Raw genomic sequence first — 18,777 nt, 5'->3', positions numbered from 1 at the left:
AGGAAGGAAGGGAAGGAAGAAGGATGGATTGATTCGTATTATATTGTAACAATAGATCCTAAAAACTTAGCCAAGTGCTTTACAAATATATAAGAAGATAAGGAAAAAGCAAGAAGTTGCAATGATCTCAGACTTTTGAGTATGATTTTTTTTATACAATCGTTTATTGTAAATGAAGGTCTATAATTCCTTTGTTAGGAGTAATTCCCTTTCCTTTGTTGTTCAGTCCATGCTTTGTCTTAGCATACCTTGGTTTGAGTTGTATGGTGGGGTGGAGGGTGGTGCAGTACTTCATCTCATGGTTAACTTTAACTGATGATGTTACTCTGAACTTAAAAAATTCTTCCAAGATAAAAATACAGCTTATTCTTTTTTGGCTTGGTAGAATCTAGTAAATCCCCAAGCCACTATGAAAAAGGGTCACTTCTAAGACAAGCCTAATTTTAATTGATTATTTTGAATGCCAGAAAATCCTGTTTTCTCAGACCTATGTCTTTATTTTTCTCTAAGTTTTCTCATGTGTGCCACCATCTGACCAACTTCAGGCTGCCTTTGTCCATGTGCCTGTGTTTCAGCCTCTTTCTACTGCATAATGCTTAAATTCCCTACCTTGGCATCCTGAATTTCTGGTTGGTGAGAAGGTACCTTATGTTTCCTGTATCCACCTAGACCCACCATACTACTTATAGGTCATCTTCTTGCCTTCTCCTTTGCTGTTTCACTCTAATTATGAGAACAAATATAAATACACTAAATGGCAACCACTTTTTTGAGAATGTAAATTCTTTGAAGGCAGGCACTCTCTTGTTTCCTTTTATGTGTATACTAAGTTTTTAACTCAGTTGACAGATAATAAAGGCTTCATGAATGCTTTTCCATTCCATCTCCTATTTAATAAAATATTTTAGAATATTAGCTAAATGGAGAGTTGATTATTTCCTGTAGTATGAGGATGCAAAATACAAATCCCACTGTCCTTAATGAGCTGCAATTTAGTAAGAAAGATAATTCAGATAAATGGATAACTGTTTTTAAAAGCTAATTGTAAGATGTCCTAACCAATAATATTTAATTACAATGTTCTAATTTTGAATTTTTTATACTTCTCTTATGCATAATGCCCAGGAAATGTTTTCAGCCTTTGTATCTTTTGAGCTTGCCATACCTTTCTAATTGCCAACTGAAAATGAAAATCTTGTAGGTATGACAAACTCAATAAGTCCAGAATAGAAATCTTCTAAAACTCATCTCTATAGGTTGAAGCTGCCATAATTCTTACAGTTTTCCATGTTTAAAACCTTGATATATTCTTTGAAAAACCTTTTTTTCTCCTCAATCCCACATGCCCAATCATTTACCAAGTAATATTGATTTAAAACCCCAACATATCTCATAGATGTCTCCCTACTTACTATTCTCAAAATCACTCGCCCTCCCAAGTTCAAGACTTAGCATCTTTTGCCAGGATGATTACATTATGCTCTAACTTGGTTTTCTTAACTGTATAATCTCTTCATATTCTATTCCAGCTACTGCACATTTGCCAAAATAATTTGCCTAGAGTGTAGGTATGAGTATATTACCTAATAATCATTGCACTACTTCCTTTAGAATTTGTTTGGCATTAAAGTTCATTGTGATTCCTTTCTGTGTTTGTTCTTTCCTGAGCTTACTACAGTTCAAACCCAAGCTCAGGCTTGCTTAGCAAAAGTGTGATTTAGTTGTCATGAGCTTGCAGGTAAGCCAAGGTGTATGCCTATTTTCTGCAGTAAAATATAACAAAAAGTTCTAGATAATGTCGTACCACTCTGAGACTTAAGAGTCAATGGATGGGGGCAGCTGGGTAGTTCAGTGGATTGAGAGTCAGGCCTAGAGACCGGAGGTCCTAGGTTCAAATCCAGCCTCAGACACTTCCCAACTGTGTGACCCTGGGCAAGTCCATTGACCCCCATTGCCCACCCTTACCACTCTTCCACCAAGGAGCCAATACACAGAAGTTAAGGGTTTACAAAAAAAAAGAAAAAAAAAAGATTCAATGGACATGGATAGTAGCTCAGTGGATAGACATCCAAGTCTAGAGATAGAAAGTCCTGAAGCCCTGTCTGACCTCAGACTCTTCCTAGTTGTATAACCCAGGGCAAGTCACTTAACCCCAACTGCCTAGCTCTTACTGCTCTTCTGTCTTAGAACCGAGATGCAGGATTGATTCTAAGATGGAAGGTAAGGATTTAAAAATCACTAAGAATAGTATGACAATATGAATTTGATTTTTAAAATAACTTGCTTAGTCTCCTGTATATTCATACTAGTTAAAATGATAAGTCTTTTTAATTGAATAAGCAAATTAATAAAGTATTGGAAATAGGATGCTGATCTCCATTGATTTGTCCTATACATAGGAATATTGGATTAAATCCGGCCACTGATGATTTGGCAGGTTAAACAAGAAAATCTGGAGAAAAAAGAATATTCATAACCATCTCTGGTTGTGAATACTGTGATTCTAATAGTCGCATTAATATAGAAGTATGTTATGTATTCTACTTCCTTAATTTGATCATTGTGGAAATTTTTCCAATGCGTTCACTTTCAAAGCAAAAATTCACAACACTGGTCTTCTAGGGTGGTTTGAAACTAGAAAAAAAAATCAGGATAATGGATTTCTGAACTACCTTGTCATATTAGTGAATATTGAATGTTAATGACCCTTTGAGAACTAAGCTTAGGTCCTGTACGTAGAACATAATTTGGGGAAATAAGAATCCTGCCAGGAAATTCATTTTCTTGATTTCAAGCTCTTTAAGTGAAATGTATTTACCTCTCATTTGTAAGGGCAGGTAACATTGAGTGAGTAAAAACTTAAAGAAAAGAACCCCTGCTATGAAATGGATGACCATGTTTTCACCAAGAAGATTTATTCTTAATACTTAATTATTTTGATTGCTTATATTTTCTGTAACTTCACATCTACGTTCAAGCCTTTTCCTCATTTCTTTGTCCTGACAGACCTAAGAGTGTACGTTATATTCTTTGCTCCAAAGCAGCTTCCAAAACTGGAATAATTATGATTGAGAATGAAAGTCTTATCCTGTCAAGTAAACAAAACTAGTTTCTGTCAGATATGCCCATGGCCATGTCCTCACTTTCTTTCATTTGGATGAATGATGGAAATCAGACTTAACTGGACTAAACTTGATTTCCCCATAAAGATCAGGAAAGCTTTTTTAATGAGGCATGTGACTCCACCTCCCCACCATTATGAGGGGATCAGGGAGGAATTAAGGAATATCAGCCCACCTCCTCATTAGGTATCCACCAATTACAGATGTCTTGGGTTGTCTAGGAGAGGGCTGAATAATGGGTTTTCAGAATTGCTTTCAAGATACTGTATGAATTGTCTTAGATCAACTATAGAGATCATGGACCTTAATTTATTGGCTATTACTAGACTAATCAATAAATTGATTTTTCTTACCAAAACCCACTCAGAATTTTTATTTGTCACATTATAAATTTACTAAAGTGGAAGAATATGCTGGATTGCCAAAGAACATGTCACCAGAGCAGGTGAATGATCTTTTAGCAAATTTTGAGTATATTTCAGGTTTCTAAAAAATCTTTGCAGCTATAATCTTAGCTACAAAGAGATGTTACATGGAATTTAGCCAAGTCTTGAAAGATTTAATGAATATTATTTTAAAAAGTTTAAGCTCCATCTCTTGACATTCTTTATAGAGGTAATCTCTTACATTGGCAGGCAAAAAGTATTATGCTTTAGAAATAATATATTTTCCTATTGTAATTGCAAAGTGTAATTTATAGAGTCTCACCTTTTGCAAGAAATTTTCCCCTCAGGCCTCCTTAATCTTGGTGCCTTCCATTTGAAACTACTCCTTATTTATTGTGTATGAGCTATATCATTGTGTAATACACACATATGCATAATCCCATGTACAGTACATGAACTATGTGTACATAATCATACATATACAGCACACAAATTGTCTATATGCAGTATATATGTTTATGTTTCCATATATGTTTATGCACATATATTTATATACTTGTTTGCATGTTGTCTCCACCATTAGAATGTGAGTTTCATGAAGACAGGGATTGTATTATGTTATATTATATTTTCTTTTGTGTACTCTGGCACTTAAGTGTTAGCTGACTGGCTGACTGACACCCACTCATCTTGTTTGTCTGTGGATAAAAAAAGGCTGTTATACATTATTTGAAAGAAGGTGTTTTGTGGTAGAAGTGGTGAGGGAAAACATGTTTGAAGAAGAAGTTTATTTAGTTGCCACAGAAGTTCTCCAAGAGGATGATGGCCTTGCCCCTGATGATGTCACTTGTTCATAAACTTTCTTAGAACAATGAGTGCTTAATAAATGCTTATTGATTAATGTAAGGAAGTCTCAAGGCAAAATACTGGCGTTAACTTATATTTTATCTGGGTTCAGAAGGTTGAGTAGGAAACAGGAATGGACAATAGTCTGGTACCAAACAAGTTAGCGAAATTGGGTTTGGCAGTTTGGGGAATGGCAGTTGACAGAAGTGACTGTTGGGCCTTAAATGTCACACTGATCCACCTAGTCAGGGAGACTGTGAAACCAACAAGTGAGTAGACTGACAAGAGGTTTTATAAACAGGGTTTAATTCAATGAACTATAATCTGAAAGAAGGGAAAAGGGAGTTCTATTCTACCAGTCTATGGGTAAGCCTCAGGGTCAGGGAATGGACTTATCTACACTAAGCTAGAAACTATAGCAGGGAAGACCACAATGGAGATCAGGAATGAAAGTGGGATCCTCACTGCTGAGTCCTGCCAAAATCCAGCAATGGTACAGCCTTTCCAGGTCTTCAGCCATTGCTCCTTCAGTTTAGAAAGTCAGGGAGCTAAACCAACCTGAGCTGACCAGCAACCCAGGTTAGTTTTATAGTCTCAACCTAACCTCCCACAGGCAGATGACTTCCCTCCTTCTAGGTATCTGGATATCAGGATACAAACTCCACTTCCTCTGAGGTCTCCCAGGGATCAGTTACAACTTGTCCCTAGCCATCATGGAGTCCATCTCAGAGAGAGAAGCACAACTTCCTGCTTCCCCATTCTTTTTAAAATTCTCCAGCCTTGCTTGCTAAGCCTCTCAACTAATCTTAAACATCATATTAATTTATCTTATAACAGAAGAAATAAAAAAATAAACAAGGAAAATCTGGACTATTATTTTTCTTTGCTCATAGTGGCAAAAAAGTTTGTAATCACCATTTAATCTTTTTTTTTGTTCAATTTTTGAAGGGATCAGTTTTTCATCAAAGGCAATATTTGGTGTATTTTGTAGACTGCAGAACTCAGTCAGAAAAATTATATGTCCACATTCCCAGCATCAAATATTTCCTAACTGTGACATTGAATATGTTGCTTACTCTCTGACATAATTTACCATTATGCAAAATAAAATTGTACTACCTCATGAAGTTATTCAAGCTAAAAGAAGTTATATAAAATTCTTTCCAAACTTGAAAGCACTCTATAAAGGTTAGTTTTTATTTCATTCTTTGTTTTATGTTCACTGGTGTTCAGATCGAAATAGCCCTGAGACAAGTTGCTATCCTAGTGCCTTTTTATGTTGAATGTTCAGCAGACTGTTGCACAGACAGATAAAAGGATCAGTTTTGATAATTGAATGAAAGTATTGCCATACAGGCTCATCTTGTGTAGATTCACTGAAGGTATCTTTGGGGTAACTCCTATAATAGACAGGGATTTGACTTCCTCCTATGAGAATCAAGATGTGGAGTGCTTTTCTTTCTACATTGTTTGGAGAAAATCCAGGGTTGATTTTTCAGTATGTATATTTAAACATTTTTTTCTTGAAATTTTATTTGGCAGTGTTATATCTACAGTATTTTCCTCTATGTATATCACTACCCTTTAATATTTTAAATTAGTTATATTATTATTTTGTCAATATTTGTTACTTAAATTTCCATATTACTGATTTATTCCTTTCTATAGCAATGAAAGTTACATAAAAAATCTTCCACTACAATACTGATCATTTCTCAGTTTGTTATTTTTACAAATGATATAATTATGCATATAATTTAAGCCCTCCCTTGTAGTTTTATTTACCACTTGTGGAAGGCAATAGAGTAAAAGGATCACCATCAATCAATTGGTTATTTATTTATTTAAGATTGAATGTAGTAAGAAATCTGGATTCCAATCTTGGCCCTAGCAATTTCAAGACTGTTCAATTTTCCTATACCCCCAAGAACTCAGTGTCCTCCTTTGTAAAAATTGGGGTATTTGGACTAGATGGTCTCTACGGTCTCTTCAAACTTTTAATCTATGGAACTCTGAACTGGCATGATTAGAAAAACTTTCACCAATACCTTGATTTGAATATGGAATAGTCATGATGCTTTACCAGCTATAACATTCTAGAAATTAGGATTTCAGATATCCTTCAGTAAAAATATTTTATCATTAATTTGGAAAAAATTCCTGCAGGTAAAAGATAATTTTAACATTATGCAAAAGAGATAGATTAAAAATGAAAAATCAAAGTTGTCCTTGATTTTGATAAGCAGGATCTTACCAAAATGACTGATAAGTAGAAAGAAAAATAAAAAATATAACTTTCAAAATTATTTGTAAAAAGCAAGACATTTACTAGTCACTTCTGATTGGAAATATATGAAATTTTTCTTTACATATGCCTTGACTTGCTCTTTGTGGTCTCCATTATCATAAACATTTTCTTCTCCTTGATTTAAAGAGTAATTTTGTTTGTCACAACACTAATAAATTTTTGAGTATATGTAATAAATTTTTTTGGGAAAAAGCATAATCATATTTCCAAAACAACCCACTGGATTGTTTAATCCCAAAAGTACAATTGAAAACATTGGTGAACTTGAAAAGTACTTGTTAAAACAATCGCATTTGAGTCAATAAGAGAAATCAAAATCTCACATCCTTTGAATCTCTGAGCTGAGAAAATAAGCAAGGGAGAAAACTAGTTTATCTCAAGAGGAAACTACAGTGTTTTATTTCAGTAAGCTTTCGAGTAGAACACTTCAGACTAGCAGAGGGAATGGACCTTTGATTTCATTAGTATAGTAGATTCATCTGGTATATTTGAGACAGGACAGGTAAATTGTTTTAAAAATTGAGCATTTGCTATATAATCATTGTCCCTCCCAAGGCTGGATTCTAATCTTCTGTTAGGAACTAAGTAATTCAGAGACAAGTTCAAATTTATGGGATAGGGTGAGTCAGGAACACTTTGTTTCCAATCCCACTTTAGGCATTTATCAAGTGTGTGACACTGGAAAAAAACATTTAACTTTTCATCATCTTAGTTGCATCAATAGCAAAATGGGGAGGTTGGACATCATAGATTTCCAAAATTCTTACATCTCTGAAAACAGACAAATAAACAAAAAACACATCGCAGCCATATGATTTAATCAGTTTCCATGAGAAAGACAGATTGAAAATATAAAATTAAAGTTGTTTTTTTCAAACATTTTCAAAACATATAAGTAAAAAATAACTGGAATTGGGACTAACTTATTTTCCATGCCCTCAATATATACCTAACTATATTTGTCAACACCCCCACTCTGAACCTTCCCATAGCTTATGTTTGATGAAAATCTGCCTATGTAGTTGCCAATGAATACGTTTCTCCACTTTCCATTAAAACACAAAATAGACAATATATTGTAAGTGATGTCATATATTCCAGAAAGCCTCCGTTTTGATTTTTAGATTATGTAATGGTACCATTTTTATCATGTTGTATATGGTTCTTTTCAAAGCATTTTTATTTCTATTTTTATAGGTAACAACTCTGGTCAACACAAGCAACAAGGGGCCATCTGGTAAGAAGAAAGGGCGATCTAAGAAAGCTCATGTTTTAGCAGCTTCTGTGGAGCAGGCCACCCAGAATTTCTTGGAAAAGGGTGAACAGATTGCTAAAGAAAGCCAAGATCTCAAGGAAGAACTGGTCACTGCTGTAGAGGATGTCCGCAAACAAGGTACATTGGATTAAATTCCAGTATAGAGAGCATCTATTTAATTTCTAAATGATAAAGTTTCCTCTAAGACCAATGCATCCTTGAAAAATACCTGGAAGCTTCTCTTTGTTCAGTCAGTTGCTCATGCCATTTCACAAAATCTGTGGATTTCAGCGTCTTCTTCAGTTCTGTTCCCTAAGGCAATAGCTATCTCTGGTATAAAGGAGGAATGAACAAGCAACTTGGCTGAAGGATTCTAGTTTGATAGGACTTCATGAGCCAGCACTTTGTTGTAGGAGGTAGAGAAGGAAGTAGCTTTTAATCCATTAAAGTAGAACTTAAAAATGAATGAAGATCAGCATGTTAATAGAGTATGTTCTCATGGACTGTGGTGGAGAGAGAGCATGAGATTTGGAGCTTTCTCAAGCATGCCTTAAAATCCTACATCTTTCACTTACTATTTGAGTAACAGTTTACTTCCTATAGGCCTGTTTCCTCATCTGTAAAATGAAGGTGTTTGACTACATGGTCTCTGAGATTCTCTTCTAATTCAAATATATACTTCTTAAATATTTCCTTTTCTTCTATAATCCAACCAGCCTCTCCTGAGATATCTTTGATATTAATTTTAAACAGATGTTATCTATGTAACATATTGGAAGCACTCTACATAGTATAACTTGCCCTGGGCTTCTCACTCTCTTTAAATGTCTTTGCTGGCTGTTTTTGCTGGGCAGGTAAAATTGGGGATAGATAATTTTAACATTTAGACAAAGAAGAGCGCATTAGACTACTGTATCATACCATGCACCAAAGGAAGACTGTAAATCTAGAGGAAGATAGAACCTTTACAAACCATTAAGTCCGCCCCCCAAAAAATTTATAGATGAGGAAACGGGGGCACAAAGTAGTTGGATGATTTACCCAGGATCACAAAGCTAGTAAATGTTTGAGACAGAATCTGAACTCAGGCCCTCTTGACTTTAAGCATTCACTTTACTGTGCTATCTAGTGAAGGCCATCAGGAAGGAATGAAGAAAAGAAGGAAATGGGAGGGAGGAAGGGGTCTAGTGAATAATGAAAAAAGTTGCATTATCAGCAGGCTTGCATCAAAGAACAATTTAATTTAATAAAATGGAATAGGCCACTCTGTGCTATCTCTCCTGATGTGACATGCCATAGTTTAATGTTGTAAGGATTCCCCAAGCTCCTTTGAGAAGTTCTTTTTGGCCTGTGGGATTTGATGTGCACACATAATAGTTTATTTGGCAAGCATTTGCTTGGCTCACTCTGCAAATTTGTGTAATGATTCCTTTTCTGAAGTTGAATTTTTAAGAATATAGCATGTTCAGTTAGGCCAAGGAAAAAGCTTTATGAAATATTAATGCTATATGCTTATTTTGGTGGAACTGCCATCTCGATGATAATACTCCATTATTGTCCTATAAGCAGGAATTCTAACCCATTTAAGACTTTTAATTCTGTGTAGACTCTCCTTATTCACTATTCCAATATTTTAAAACATACCTGATTTACCTCATTTAAAGTAATGCATATTTTCAGTGACATCCTTTATTTAATAGACCTTAATGGACTACACAATTAGGTTAAATCTAATAAGGTGAAATTTAATAGGAGTACCTAAAGTCCTACCCTCAAAACCAATTAACTGATATCACAGAAACAATGTGAGAGAGTTATGATTAGATGCCAACTTATCTGAAAGACATCTGACAATAGGAAATGTAAGCTCAAAAGAAGTCACTTGTTCGATTTGACAGGCCAATATATTTAAGGGGTATTGAATTACATTGAGAGACATATAGCTTCAAGGAATTTAGCAAGTAATTGTCCTACCAGATGAGTATTTCTTAATTTTTAGTACAAGGATTGGGTAAATTTCAGTGGCTATACAAACTTTGATGGGGAAAAATCTATGTTAACATGATTGGTTTACACTGTAATCTTATGTGTTTCATTTGATGCATATAAAACATTCTTCTGAAAAGGGCTCTAGGTTGGGTTTCACCAGATTGCCTAAGGTGTCCATGACACCAACATGATTAAGAAGATCTGCTCTAGATTCTATTATGGCTAGGGCACATCTGGAGCATAGGGATTGATTCTACAGTTCATGAATGCCATTGATTGTTGAATTTCGATCATAACATTCATTGTTCTCAATAAATGTTTCTTGATTTCTTGATGAGTTTGCAGAGGACTGCACCTGAAATAGTAAAATATCTCTAGTCTGTACTACATAAAGGCCAAATGAGTGAACTGGGGATTTTAAGCCCGGTGAGATGACAATTTATGGAAGACATGATATCAATTTCAAGAACTTGAAAAGGTCTCATGGAAAGAAGAATTAATTATCCTTATTCTTTTTGACCTCAGAAGTCAGAACTGGTAGCATGAAGTGGAATTTACAAGGAGAATACAAGGTCTTATATTTAAGTAACATTTATAATAAATCAACATCCTCAAATTGGAATGGTTTGTTTTGCCTTGCAATGCTATAGGTACCCTCATATTAGCAACCTTCAAGCAAGGGCCAAATGGTATCTTTTTGGAATTATAGATGAAATTTTTGGGGGCAGTGGAATGTACTAGATGGCCTCTGAGGTCTACTCCACCTCAGAAATCCTATGATTCTACCATGCTATGTCATACCTATCATGCAGTTCTTCCTTGGTGATATGCTGAAACACCTTTACGCTAACCTAGCAAGTTTTCATTGCTCTCAAGTAGCATAAAACTTCAATTCAATTCAAGAAATTGTCTTATTCTATAATTTGAAGCCAAACTTCAATCCCTACAGATGACTATTTTTTTAAAGAGCCTTTGTTTCAGGGACAATCTTGGCATCATTAATAGCACAGAACATTTTCCCAAAAGCAACCCAGTCTGCTAACTTCCTTTGTAATTCTGAGTATAATTCATTTTCTGGGACATAAGTTCTGAATGACATACTCTATTGCAATGCAAATTATAAGCTTAATAAAGGTATTTCTATTCTTTTGATTTTTCTTTTGTGAATAGAATGGAGAATATTGAACCATTTATCTAAAATATCTGATAACTGATAAGATATCATTGCTTTCCTTTCTCTTTGTATATTTTTTTTCATTGCACAAATGCAATATTTCAGTTGTTACTCAGGTATTTTCTTGCTAAAAATCCAAAGGCATATATTGAGCAATCTAGGTTGCTCTTAAAAATTAAAATAAAATTCAGTATCTTATCAAATTCATCATGAAATTTCTTTATTTTTACCTTTCACAAAATGATACTAGCCCAGTAGTTTTAATGCTTTTCATGTTGTCATTTGTAAAAATATTTTTCTTGATCACTGAAATAAGAAATGACCAGTTGTCAATGAAATGATTTTTTTTGTGTTTTTTTGGATGTATGATAAAAACCACCTGCACTTATTTGTTTATTTGATTCTTCATGTAAACCTCATGAGCTTTCCTTCAATTTAGCTACAATTTCTGGTTTCATTTAGAGTAAGGCTTCACCCATAGGCCAAATCTGGCTCAACACTGGCATTTTTATGGCTCACAAATTAAGAATGATTTTTATGTTTTGAATGTAAAATTGATTTCCAGGAAAATATTCTAGATTGCCACTAGTTTATCCAGTTAACACTGGATAAGCATATCAATTAAGGTGTGAACAAATAAAGTAATATTTATAGATAGTATGAGCATCCTCTGCCTGTTTTTGTATAACTCAGCCACTGCCATTGCAAAAATATATGTGGACTCCACAGAACTGAAAACTGTTTTTTATTGGTTCTTGTACTGCCATAATTTGAATTCATCAATATGTAATCAACTCTCTGGTGATCAGTTTCTTAGTTCCTAACTATAATAGTTTTGGGAATGAAGATGGAACTTGAGAGCTTGTGTCAGCTATTACAGCTTTCAAGAATACTAAAATAACTCTATACTGTGAAGAAGCATTAGAATAGAAATATATGGATATATTTTGGGATTGGTAAAAAAAAAGAATTCCAAGAAATTATTTGTATCGTATTATTAAGCCACAACCAAATATTTTAAAGCCCTTATCTTCTGTCTTAGAATAAGTACTGTTACGATAAAGAATGATAAAGACTGATATAATAAGAGAAATTAGTAGTTTAATTAAAGCCATGGTCATGTTGGTAAAATATATATGACCGCGCCTGACTAACTTTCAAATTTACTGCCATAGCCCATCTTGTCCCTCTTGTAGGCCAGCCAGCCACTCAGCAAAACCAAGAGACCTTCTCTAGGCCCTCTGAATTTAAGCTGCCTCATGCATGGGGACCTTTGAAGTCCCCACGCCCAAAGACTGGAAACCCTTTGGAATCATGGGTAATGTAGTCTCAAAGCCCCCACATGTCCATAGGGAGTCTGCTAGAGACTTCCAAATAGCACTTCCCTTATATTCAAAACAAGCAGTACTACTTATTGGTTCCAAGGCAAAATAATGGGAATTGGTGTTAAGTAACTTGCCAGAGTTCACACAGCCAGGAAGTGTCTGAGGCCAGATTTTAACTAGGTGCTCCCATCTCCAGGCCTGGCTCTCTATCCACTGAGCAACCTAGCTGCCCATAGATGGTCAGTTTTTAAGGTATCTCCAATGTCTATTTTGAATCTAGGTCACCCCTTCTATCTCCTTTTTTGACCCATTGTGGAAAACCATTGTTCCATCTGTACTATAGATGAGTATCCTATAGTGTTTAGATTGATGAGGCATTTTATCCATCCCATAAATCCAGTTTTTAGGCTGACTTTTTTTCCAGTTGATTACCCCAAATACTTTCTTCCATTTTTTGTATATATTTACAAATTTGAATTAAAAAATACTCTGTTGCCGCAATAAAATGTTTCCTCAGTCATCTGTTGCATTAGTGTAATATCATAATAACCAATAGGCTCCTATTTGGGCTTGTTTTTTAATGCCAGTTGTGGAAATGTTTCATTGCATCTTGCTGTGCTCTTCTATATGCACATCATGGTGCCTCCATACAACAGTAATCAAACAGATTGTGTCTGAATTCACTGAATCCCAGCCTTTAAAAAGAAACTACAGAGGCAGCATCGAATGTGTTTTTTCCCATACAATTAGCATTCTATGCTGCTTGATGAGCATGTGCTTTAATCTAGAAATTTTTAGGGTATGATGGTTCAATAATTTGATTTTCTGAAAATTGGACTTGGAGGATCAACTGTGAGAATGAACATAGTTTGGGGAGAGATAATTGGGGAGATTTTGAAAGGGTTTCATCATATAGTTGATGATTTGAGTTAGATTTGAACAGTGACTTGAATAATTAGAGCAGAGAACAGGAGATCTAGGACACCTAAATTTTCCTTTGGGCCAAGGGAAGCTATCATTGCCTTTTATGACAGTGATATCTGGACTTAGGCAACACTGATGTAGTATGCATTCTCATTATAAGCTCCCCTTATTCAAGTCACAAAACTGAGCCTTCGAAGTCAGAGAAATACTTCTAGCTATTAGTGCTAACCTCCTTGAGACCTCCCATACCCAGAAGTGTTCTCTACCCTCACTGATATGGATTTGCGAAAACCTACTTACTCCTGAACCCAATCTCTATGTGACTAATTTTTATAATTAATTTATAGATTTCATTTTTTATTTCTTCATAGTTATCTATCTATTGCTGTCCCACTATTTATATAATTATAGTGTATAACTATAGAATAGCCTGTTAGGAAGTCTTTCAGTTTTCAAGGCTTCTGAATCTCCTTTGGTTGATGAATTAAATGTGCAAATTCTGTGAGTGTTAGATTTTCCAATAGGTTTTATATAAAACTTTTTTGAAATAATAGCTTTTCATGTAAAGGGTTATTTAGCTTGCTCTTTTCTATGTATGTGGTTGTGCTGCCTGTTGTTTTTGAACTCGACCCTGCAAGGATGTCTTTATTATTTTTAATGAACCTTTTTATTAAAACCCATATATAGGATAGATATAAATAATGTTTGCTTTGTCCTTCCCTCTCCCCTCTCCCACCTTATATATATTTTCTGGGTAGTTAGGTTTTCATAGAGGGCTAATTTTTGTTTGCTTCTGAATTTACAGTATTGCTTCTCACATTTTGAACTTAAGACATTTCACCCTTGGGTGTTAGCTTTTTACCCACTTTAAAGCTCTTAGAAGCAGGGACCTTGATGTCCATTCTCTGTGAATCAGACCTCAGAAAACTTTCTGTCATGCCTAGCTCTAAGCAATAGGTCAGGTATAGTGCATTGGAATTGTGGAACTGTCAAAAATTCACGAGACTTTTAGGACACCTACTCTCTTAGAATTATAGTTAGATTCTTATATCAATCCCTTATTAGAGTCACAAATCTGAACCTTCCAAATCAGAGAACTACTTCTAGCTATAAATGACAACCTCTTTGAGTGGCCCCTATACTCACTGATATGGATTGGGAAACCCTACTTAATCTTGAACCCAATCTATTTGTGACCCTTTTTCTAGTTTATTTATAGATGTCATCCTTCATTTCACTTAATCTTACCTTTCTTCAGTTTTTGAACTGTCAGATAATAATAGGACCTAGCCCATAGAATTATTTCGAGGACAAAATGAGCATTATATATATACTTTGTAGGTAAAATAGTTTGAATAGTTTAAGGTCATTTATAAATATGTAGAAATGTTAAACATCTGTTAAATGGTTATATAGCTTATTTCTCATGACATCTTTGCATTGATCACATAGATTGCTCTTTAATAAGAAACTTTTTATAAGGTTTCAGGGTTTGTACAACTCTTTATAATTATGTTTTCATTTGATCCTCACAACAGCCTTTGGGGATAGATGCTATTTTGGATGTTCTTTGGTCATTTCAGTCATGACTGACTCTTTGTGATTCCAATGGATCTTTTCTTAGTAAAGATACTAGTTTGCTCATTTTCTTTGGCTCATTTTACAGATGATGCAACTGAGGCAAACAAGGTTATGTGACTTACCTAAGGACATACAGCTAGTAAGTGTCTCAGGACAGATTTGAACTTTGAAAAATAAATCTTTCTAATATCAGTCCTTGGTCTTTTAGCAATTATTCCACCTAGCTGCATAGCTATTATTATGTCTATTTTGCAGATGAGATAACTGAGGCAAACAGTGGTTCACAGAGATAGTAAGTAACAGAGGGGTAATTTGAGTTTGTATATTCCCTGATTCCAGCTCCTGTAGAAGGAGGATGGCAGGAATCATAGAGTCTTTGAGCTAGAAAAGACCTTAGGAATAGTTTATCTTAAGCATGTCATTTTGCAAATAAAAAAGCTGAGCCTAAGAGATGAAGATACTAAAACCTATCTAAAGCTGAGTAATCAGTCACATAGAAGTATGATTCAGTAGTTCGATTCAGATCAGGCACTTGAATGTTCCTATGAATGAACAGTGGACAGTTTCCTTCTGTACTAAGGAAGTTCTATGTTATATTTTCCTCCCAGGGAAATGTACTTAATCTCTATGGAATCAAGCATGGAAAAATGAAGACATTCCATTTATTACTCCTGAACTAGTTCTGATGAAGTGAAAGCCAAAGGGGAAAAATTGAGTAGGTTCAATTAGAGTTCTCAAAATGAATGAAAAGTGAGATACTCTTTGGAGGACAGCTGAATTAAAGGGAATGTCGTAATTCTGCTTCTGTTCATTATCCCAAACTCACAAGAAATCCAACAAATACAAGCACAAAAACAATTAAGGGGAAGGATGGAAGTCATTATAAGAACCTCAGTCCTCTATAGCTGAGGAAATAAATACAAAAAGTGAATCCCCTAATACAATGACTACACATGATGAGAGAAAAATTATTTGTGAACTCTAAAAAAGAAAATAATATTCTGACATAACTACAATGAGGACTTAGAAAAGAGAATGAAACCAAAGGTTCCCTAAAAGTAATTTAAAAGCTTAATTTGAAAAATAAAGAAAAACTCAGGAGTGAAATTATTTTTTATTTTTTATGCACAGAAAGAGTATGATTTTATTTCTAAAGGACAAAAAAAGAGATAATTTATAGTTGAAGCTAAAATATTTATAAAGGTAAATACTCTGAAAAAAGAAAATGGAAGAGATTTTCTCTCTTTAAAATTAAATTAAAAATACCAATGTACAAAAAAGAAATAATAGTACATAGACAAATTAGAGCAAAAACATTATAGGGGCACTTGAGGTCCTTGCAGATCAAATAACCTGTCCTTAAAGACATAGTTCATTAAGAAATTCTAAGGATCATTGGTCTTCCAGAAACACATTCACCCAGACACTCATAGGAAAAATGTTTCTGGATACCATATTTCAGGAAAGCATATGTGGTAATTACCCAGAAGTATTAAACTTGCAGGCACAGTATTTGCCAAAATAATTCACATCATTAAGAGTGATGAACCTCAGATTTAACTTAGCCAGAAAATAAAGTTGCCAAACTCTAGTATTTCAAGAAGAACAAATTTTAACCTATCAAAAAGACAGTCCACTTACTGAGGGTTGTCAACTGAAACCTCACAAGATTAGTCACAGAGAAAACAAAATAAATAAAAAGGCTAGAAAATACATCGAAACACAAAATAAAGTTGCTTGATCTTAAGGGAAAATATATTCTGGGTATTTCTTGTCATGGTTGGTAACAAATATAAAGAGTCAAGAAGTCTAAAATGGAACTAATTCTTTTCTCCCTTAAATCCTCTCCTCATTCTAACTTACTAATTACAGTAGTTAAGGACCTTAGTGAATCAATAAGCCGCATTTAAAAACTTTTTAATTATGGCAGATACTAGTCAATACCAATTTCGAAGTTTACAATTCCATATTTATCCTCGCCCTTTTCCCTCTTCATATTCATAAATGATCAGCTTCCAAGACTCATTGATTCTATGTCTTGTATATATTTTCCCTTATCTCCTTTTATATAGCCACCACAGGATACCAGGTCCTCTATCATCTATTGCCTGGACAATTCAAATAACATCCTAATTGGTTTCCCTGTCTTCAGTCAGTCTAATGAATTCTCCTCACAGATGCCAGTGTTCCTGAATCACAGGTCTGACCATTTGTCTCTTGCATCCTAGACATCACTTCCCAGTTGACTTTAAACTAGAATGTGAACTCTCTTGTATTTTAAAGCCTTTAATAATCAATCTGATTCCTACTTATCTTTTTATATTTGATTCACATGATTCCTCTCTCCCTGTACTCTCCATTCCACCCACCCTCTTATTTGCTCTTTCTAGTAGTGACATTGCATCTTGCACTTCTATCCTTTTAAAAGGCATTTCCATATTATTGATCTTCATTTCCATCACTTTGAATTTCTACCTCTCTTCAAGGTTTAATTAATGTCCCATAACCTACCTGAGTCTCTGTGTCATCCTTCTGCTCATAAAATTGCCTGGCAAAGGGAAAAATTAAAAAGATTTAGCACTGTATGCAAAACAAGTGCAGAATTAGACAAAAGGAAATGTCTGAATCAGGAAATGAAAATGAGGAAAGGTATACTTCAAGAAAAACATGCTAGAGCTTATAAGGCTAATTAAAGAATGAAGAGACAAGATCCAATGATTTGTGTCTGTGGTAAGAGGAGAAGTAGATGAATGTTTGTGTAGAAGAGAGATAGTCAGATTGCTCCAAAACAAAATCAATTATGTACCTGGAGTTGATTAAAAAAACAATTAGCAAAAAAGGGGGGGAACCATAGCTTGAAAGCTAATGGATTATCATCATCTAGAACCTGCAAAAAAGATTGCATCTAAAGGATTAGAAAACATACCAATAATTTCTTTCAGACAAGAAAAACAATATTTAAACTGAAGCCCTGAAGATTGATATAGAGATAAATATGGGCCTAGAGTGCAATTTATTATACATCAAGTGATTTTTTTTTAAAAAGCATCTGTAGCAATCCTGGTTTTGGTCAAGGCAACAGTAAAATTATATATTATCAAAAGAGACAAACAAGTCAATTATAGTATACGTAAGATAACTATAAATAACGGAACTATACGTATATAAAATGTAAGCATACAAGTGTTTAAAGGGGAAAAATAAACATTTAAAAATTCCCAAAATACCTATATAATCAGGCAATAATTGTAGGTAGCTTCATCATGCCTTTTTTTTTAAAGACCGAGGCGTATCTAATGAAAAGATAAACAGAAAGAAGTTATAAATCTGAACAGGATTCTAGAAAAACAGAACGCAAAAATATTTGATAATTATTGAAAGGAAATGTCAAAATTTGCCTATTTCCCTCATCCTATGACAGCTTCATGAATGTTGATGAAGGAGCTAAAGACTGTATAAGTAAACAGAATCCAATGTTAAATACATTGTTTGTATACCACAAAATAAATATAATGAAGAGAACAGAGAACAAAAGAAATTAAATGAAATGAAAAAATAAGTAATACCCTTCTAGATAAGGAAGGAAAGGGAAAAAACATTTATTAAGTGCCTACTATATGCCAAATACTTTATTAAGTGTTTCACAAACATTATCTGATAAGATCCACTAGATAATCCTAGGAGGTAGGTACTATTATTATCCTCAGTATAGGGTCAAGGAAACTGGATCTTAAGTTACTTGTCATGAGTCAAACAACTATCAAGTGTCTGGGACCAGATTTGAGCTCATGTTCATCAGGACCCCAAGCCTACCTCTCTGTTTACTGTACCACCTATCATAATTTTTTTTAATTAAAATGAAACAAT

General features: G+C 34.3%; 1 protein-coding gene across 1 annotated transcript in view; it reads left to right on the top strand.

Moving 5' to 3' along the window:
* CTNNA2 (catenin alpha 2) overlaps nt 1-18,777 on the top strand; it is a 1,353,633-nt gene that overhangs the window by 165,143 nt on the left and 1,169,713 nt on the right. The window contains exon 2 of the mRNA XM_044659266.1: nt 7,860-8,055. Coding sequence (XP_044515201.1) covers nt 7,860-8,055 — 196 coding nt within the window. The remainder of the gene's footprint in view (nt 1-7,859; nt 8,056-18,777) is intronic.

The sequence above is a fragment of the Gracilinanus agilis genome, chromosome 2, assembly GCF_016433145.1.
Source record: "Gracilinanus agilis isolate LMUSP501 chromosome 2, AgileGrace, whole genome shotgun sequence".
NCBI classification, from domain to species: domain Eukaryota; kingdom Metazoa; phylum Chordata; class Mammalia; order Didelphimorphia; family Didelphidae; genus Gracilinanus; species Gracilinanus agilis.
The sequence above is the reverse complement of the archived record's forward strand: the minus strand, read 5'-3'. Positions and strand labels throughout refer to the sequence as shown.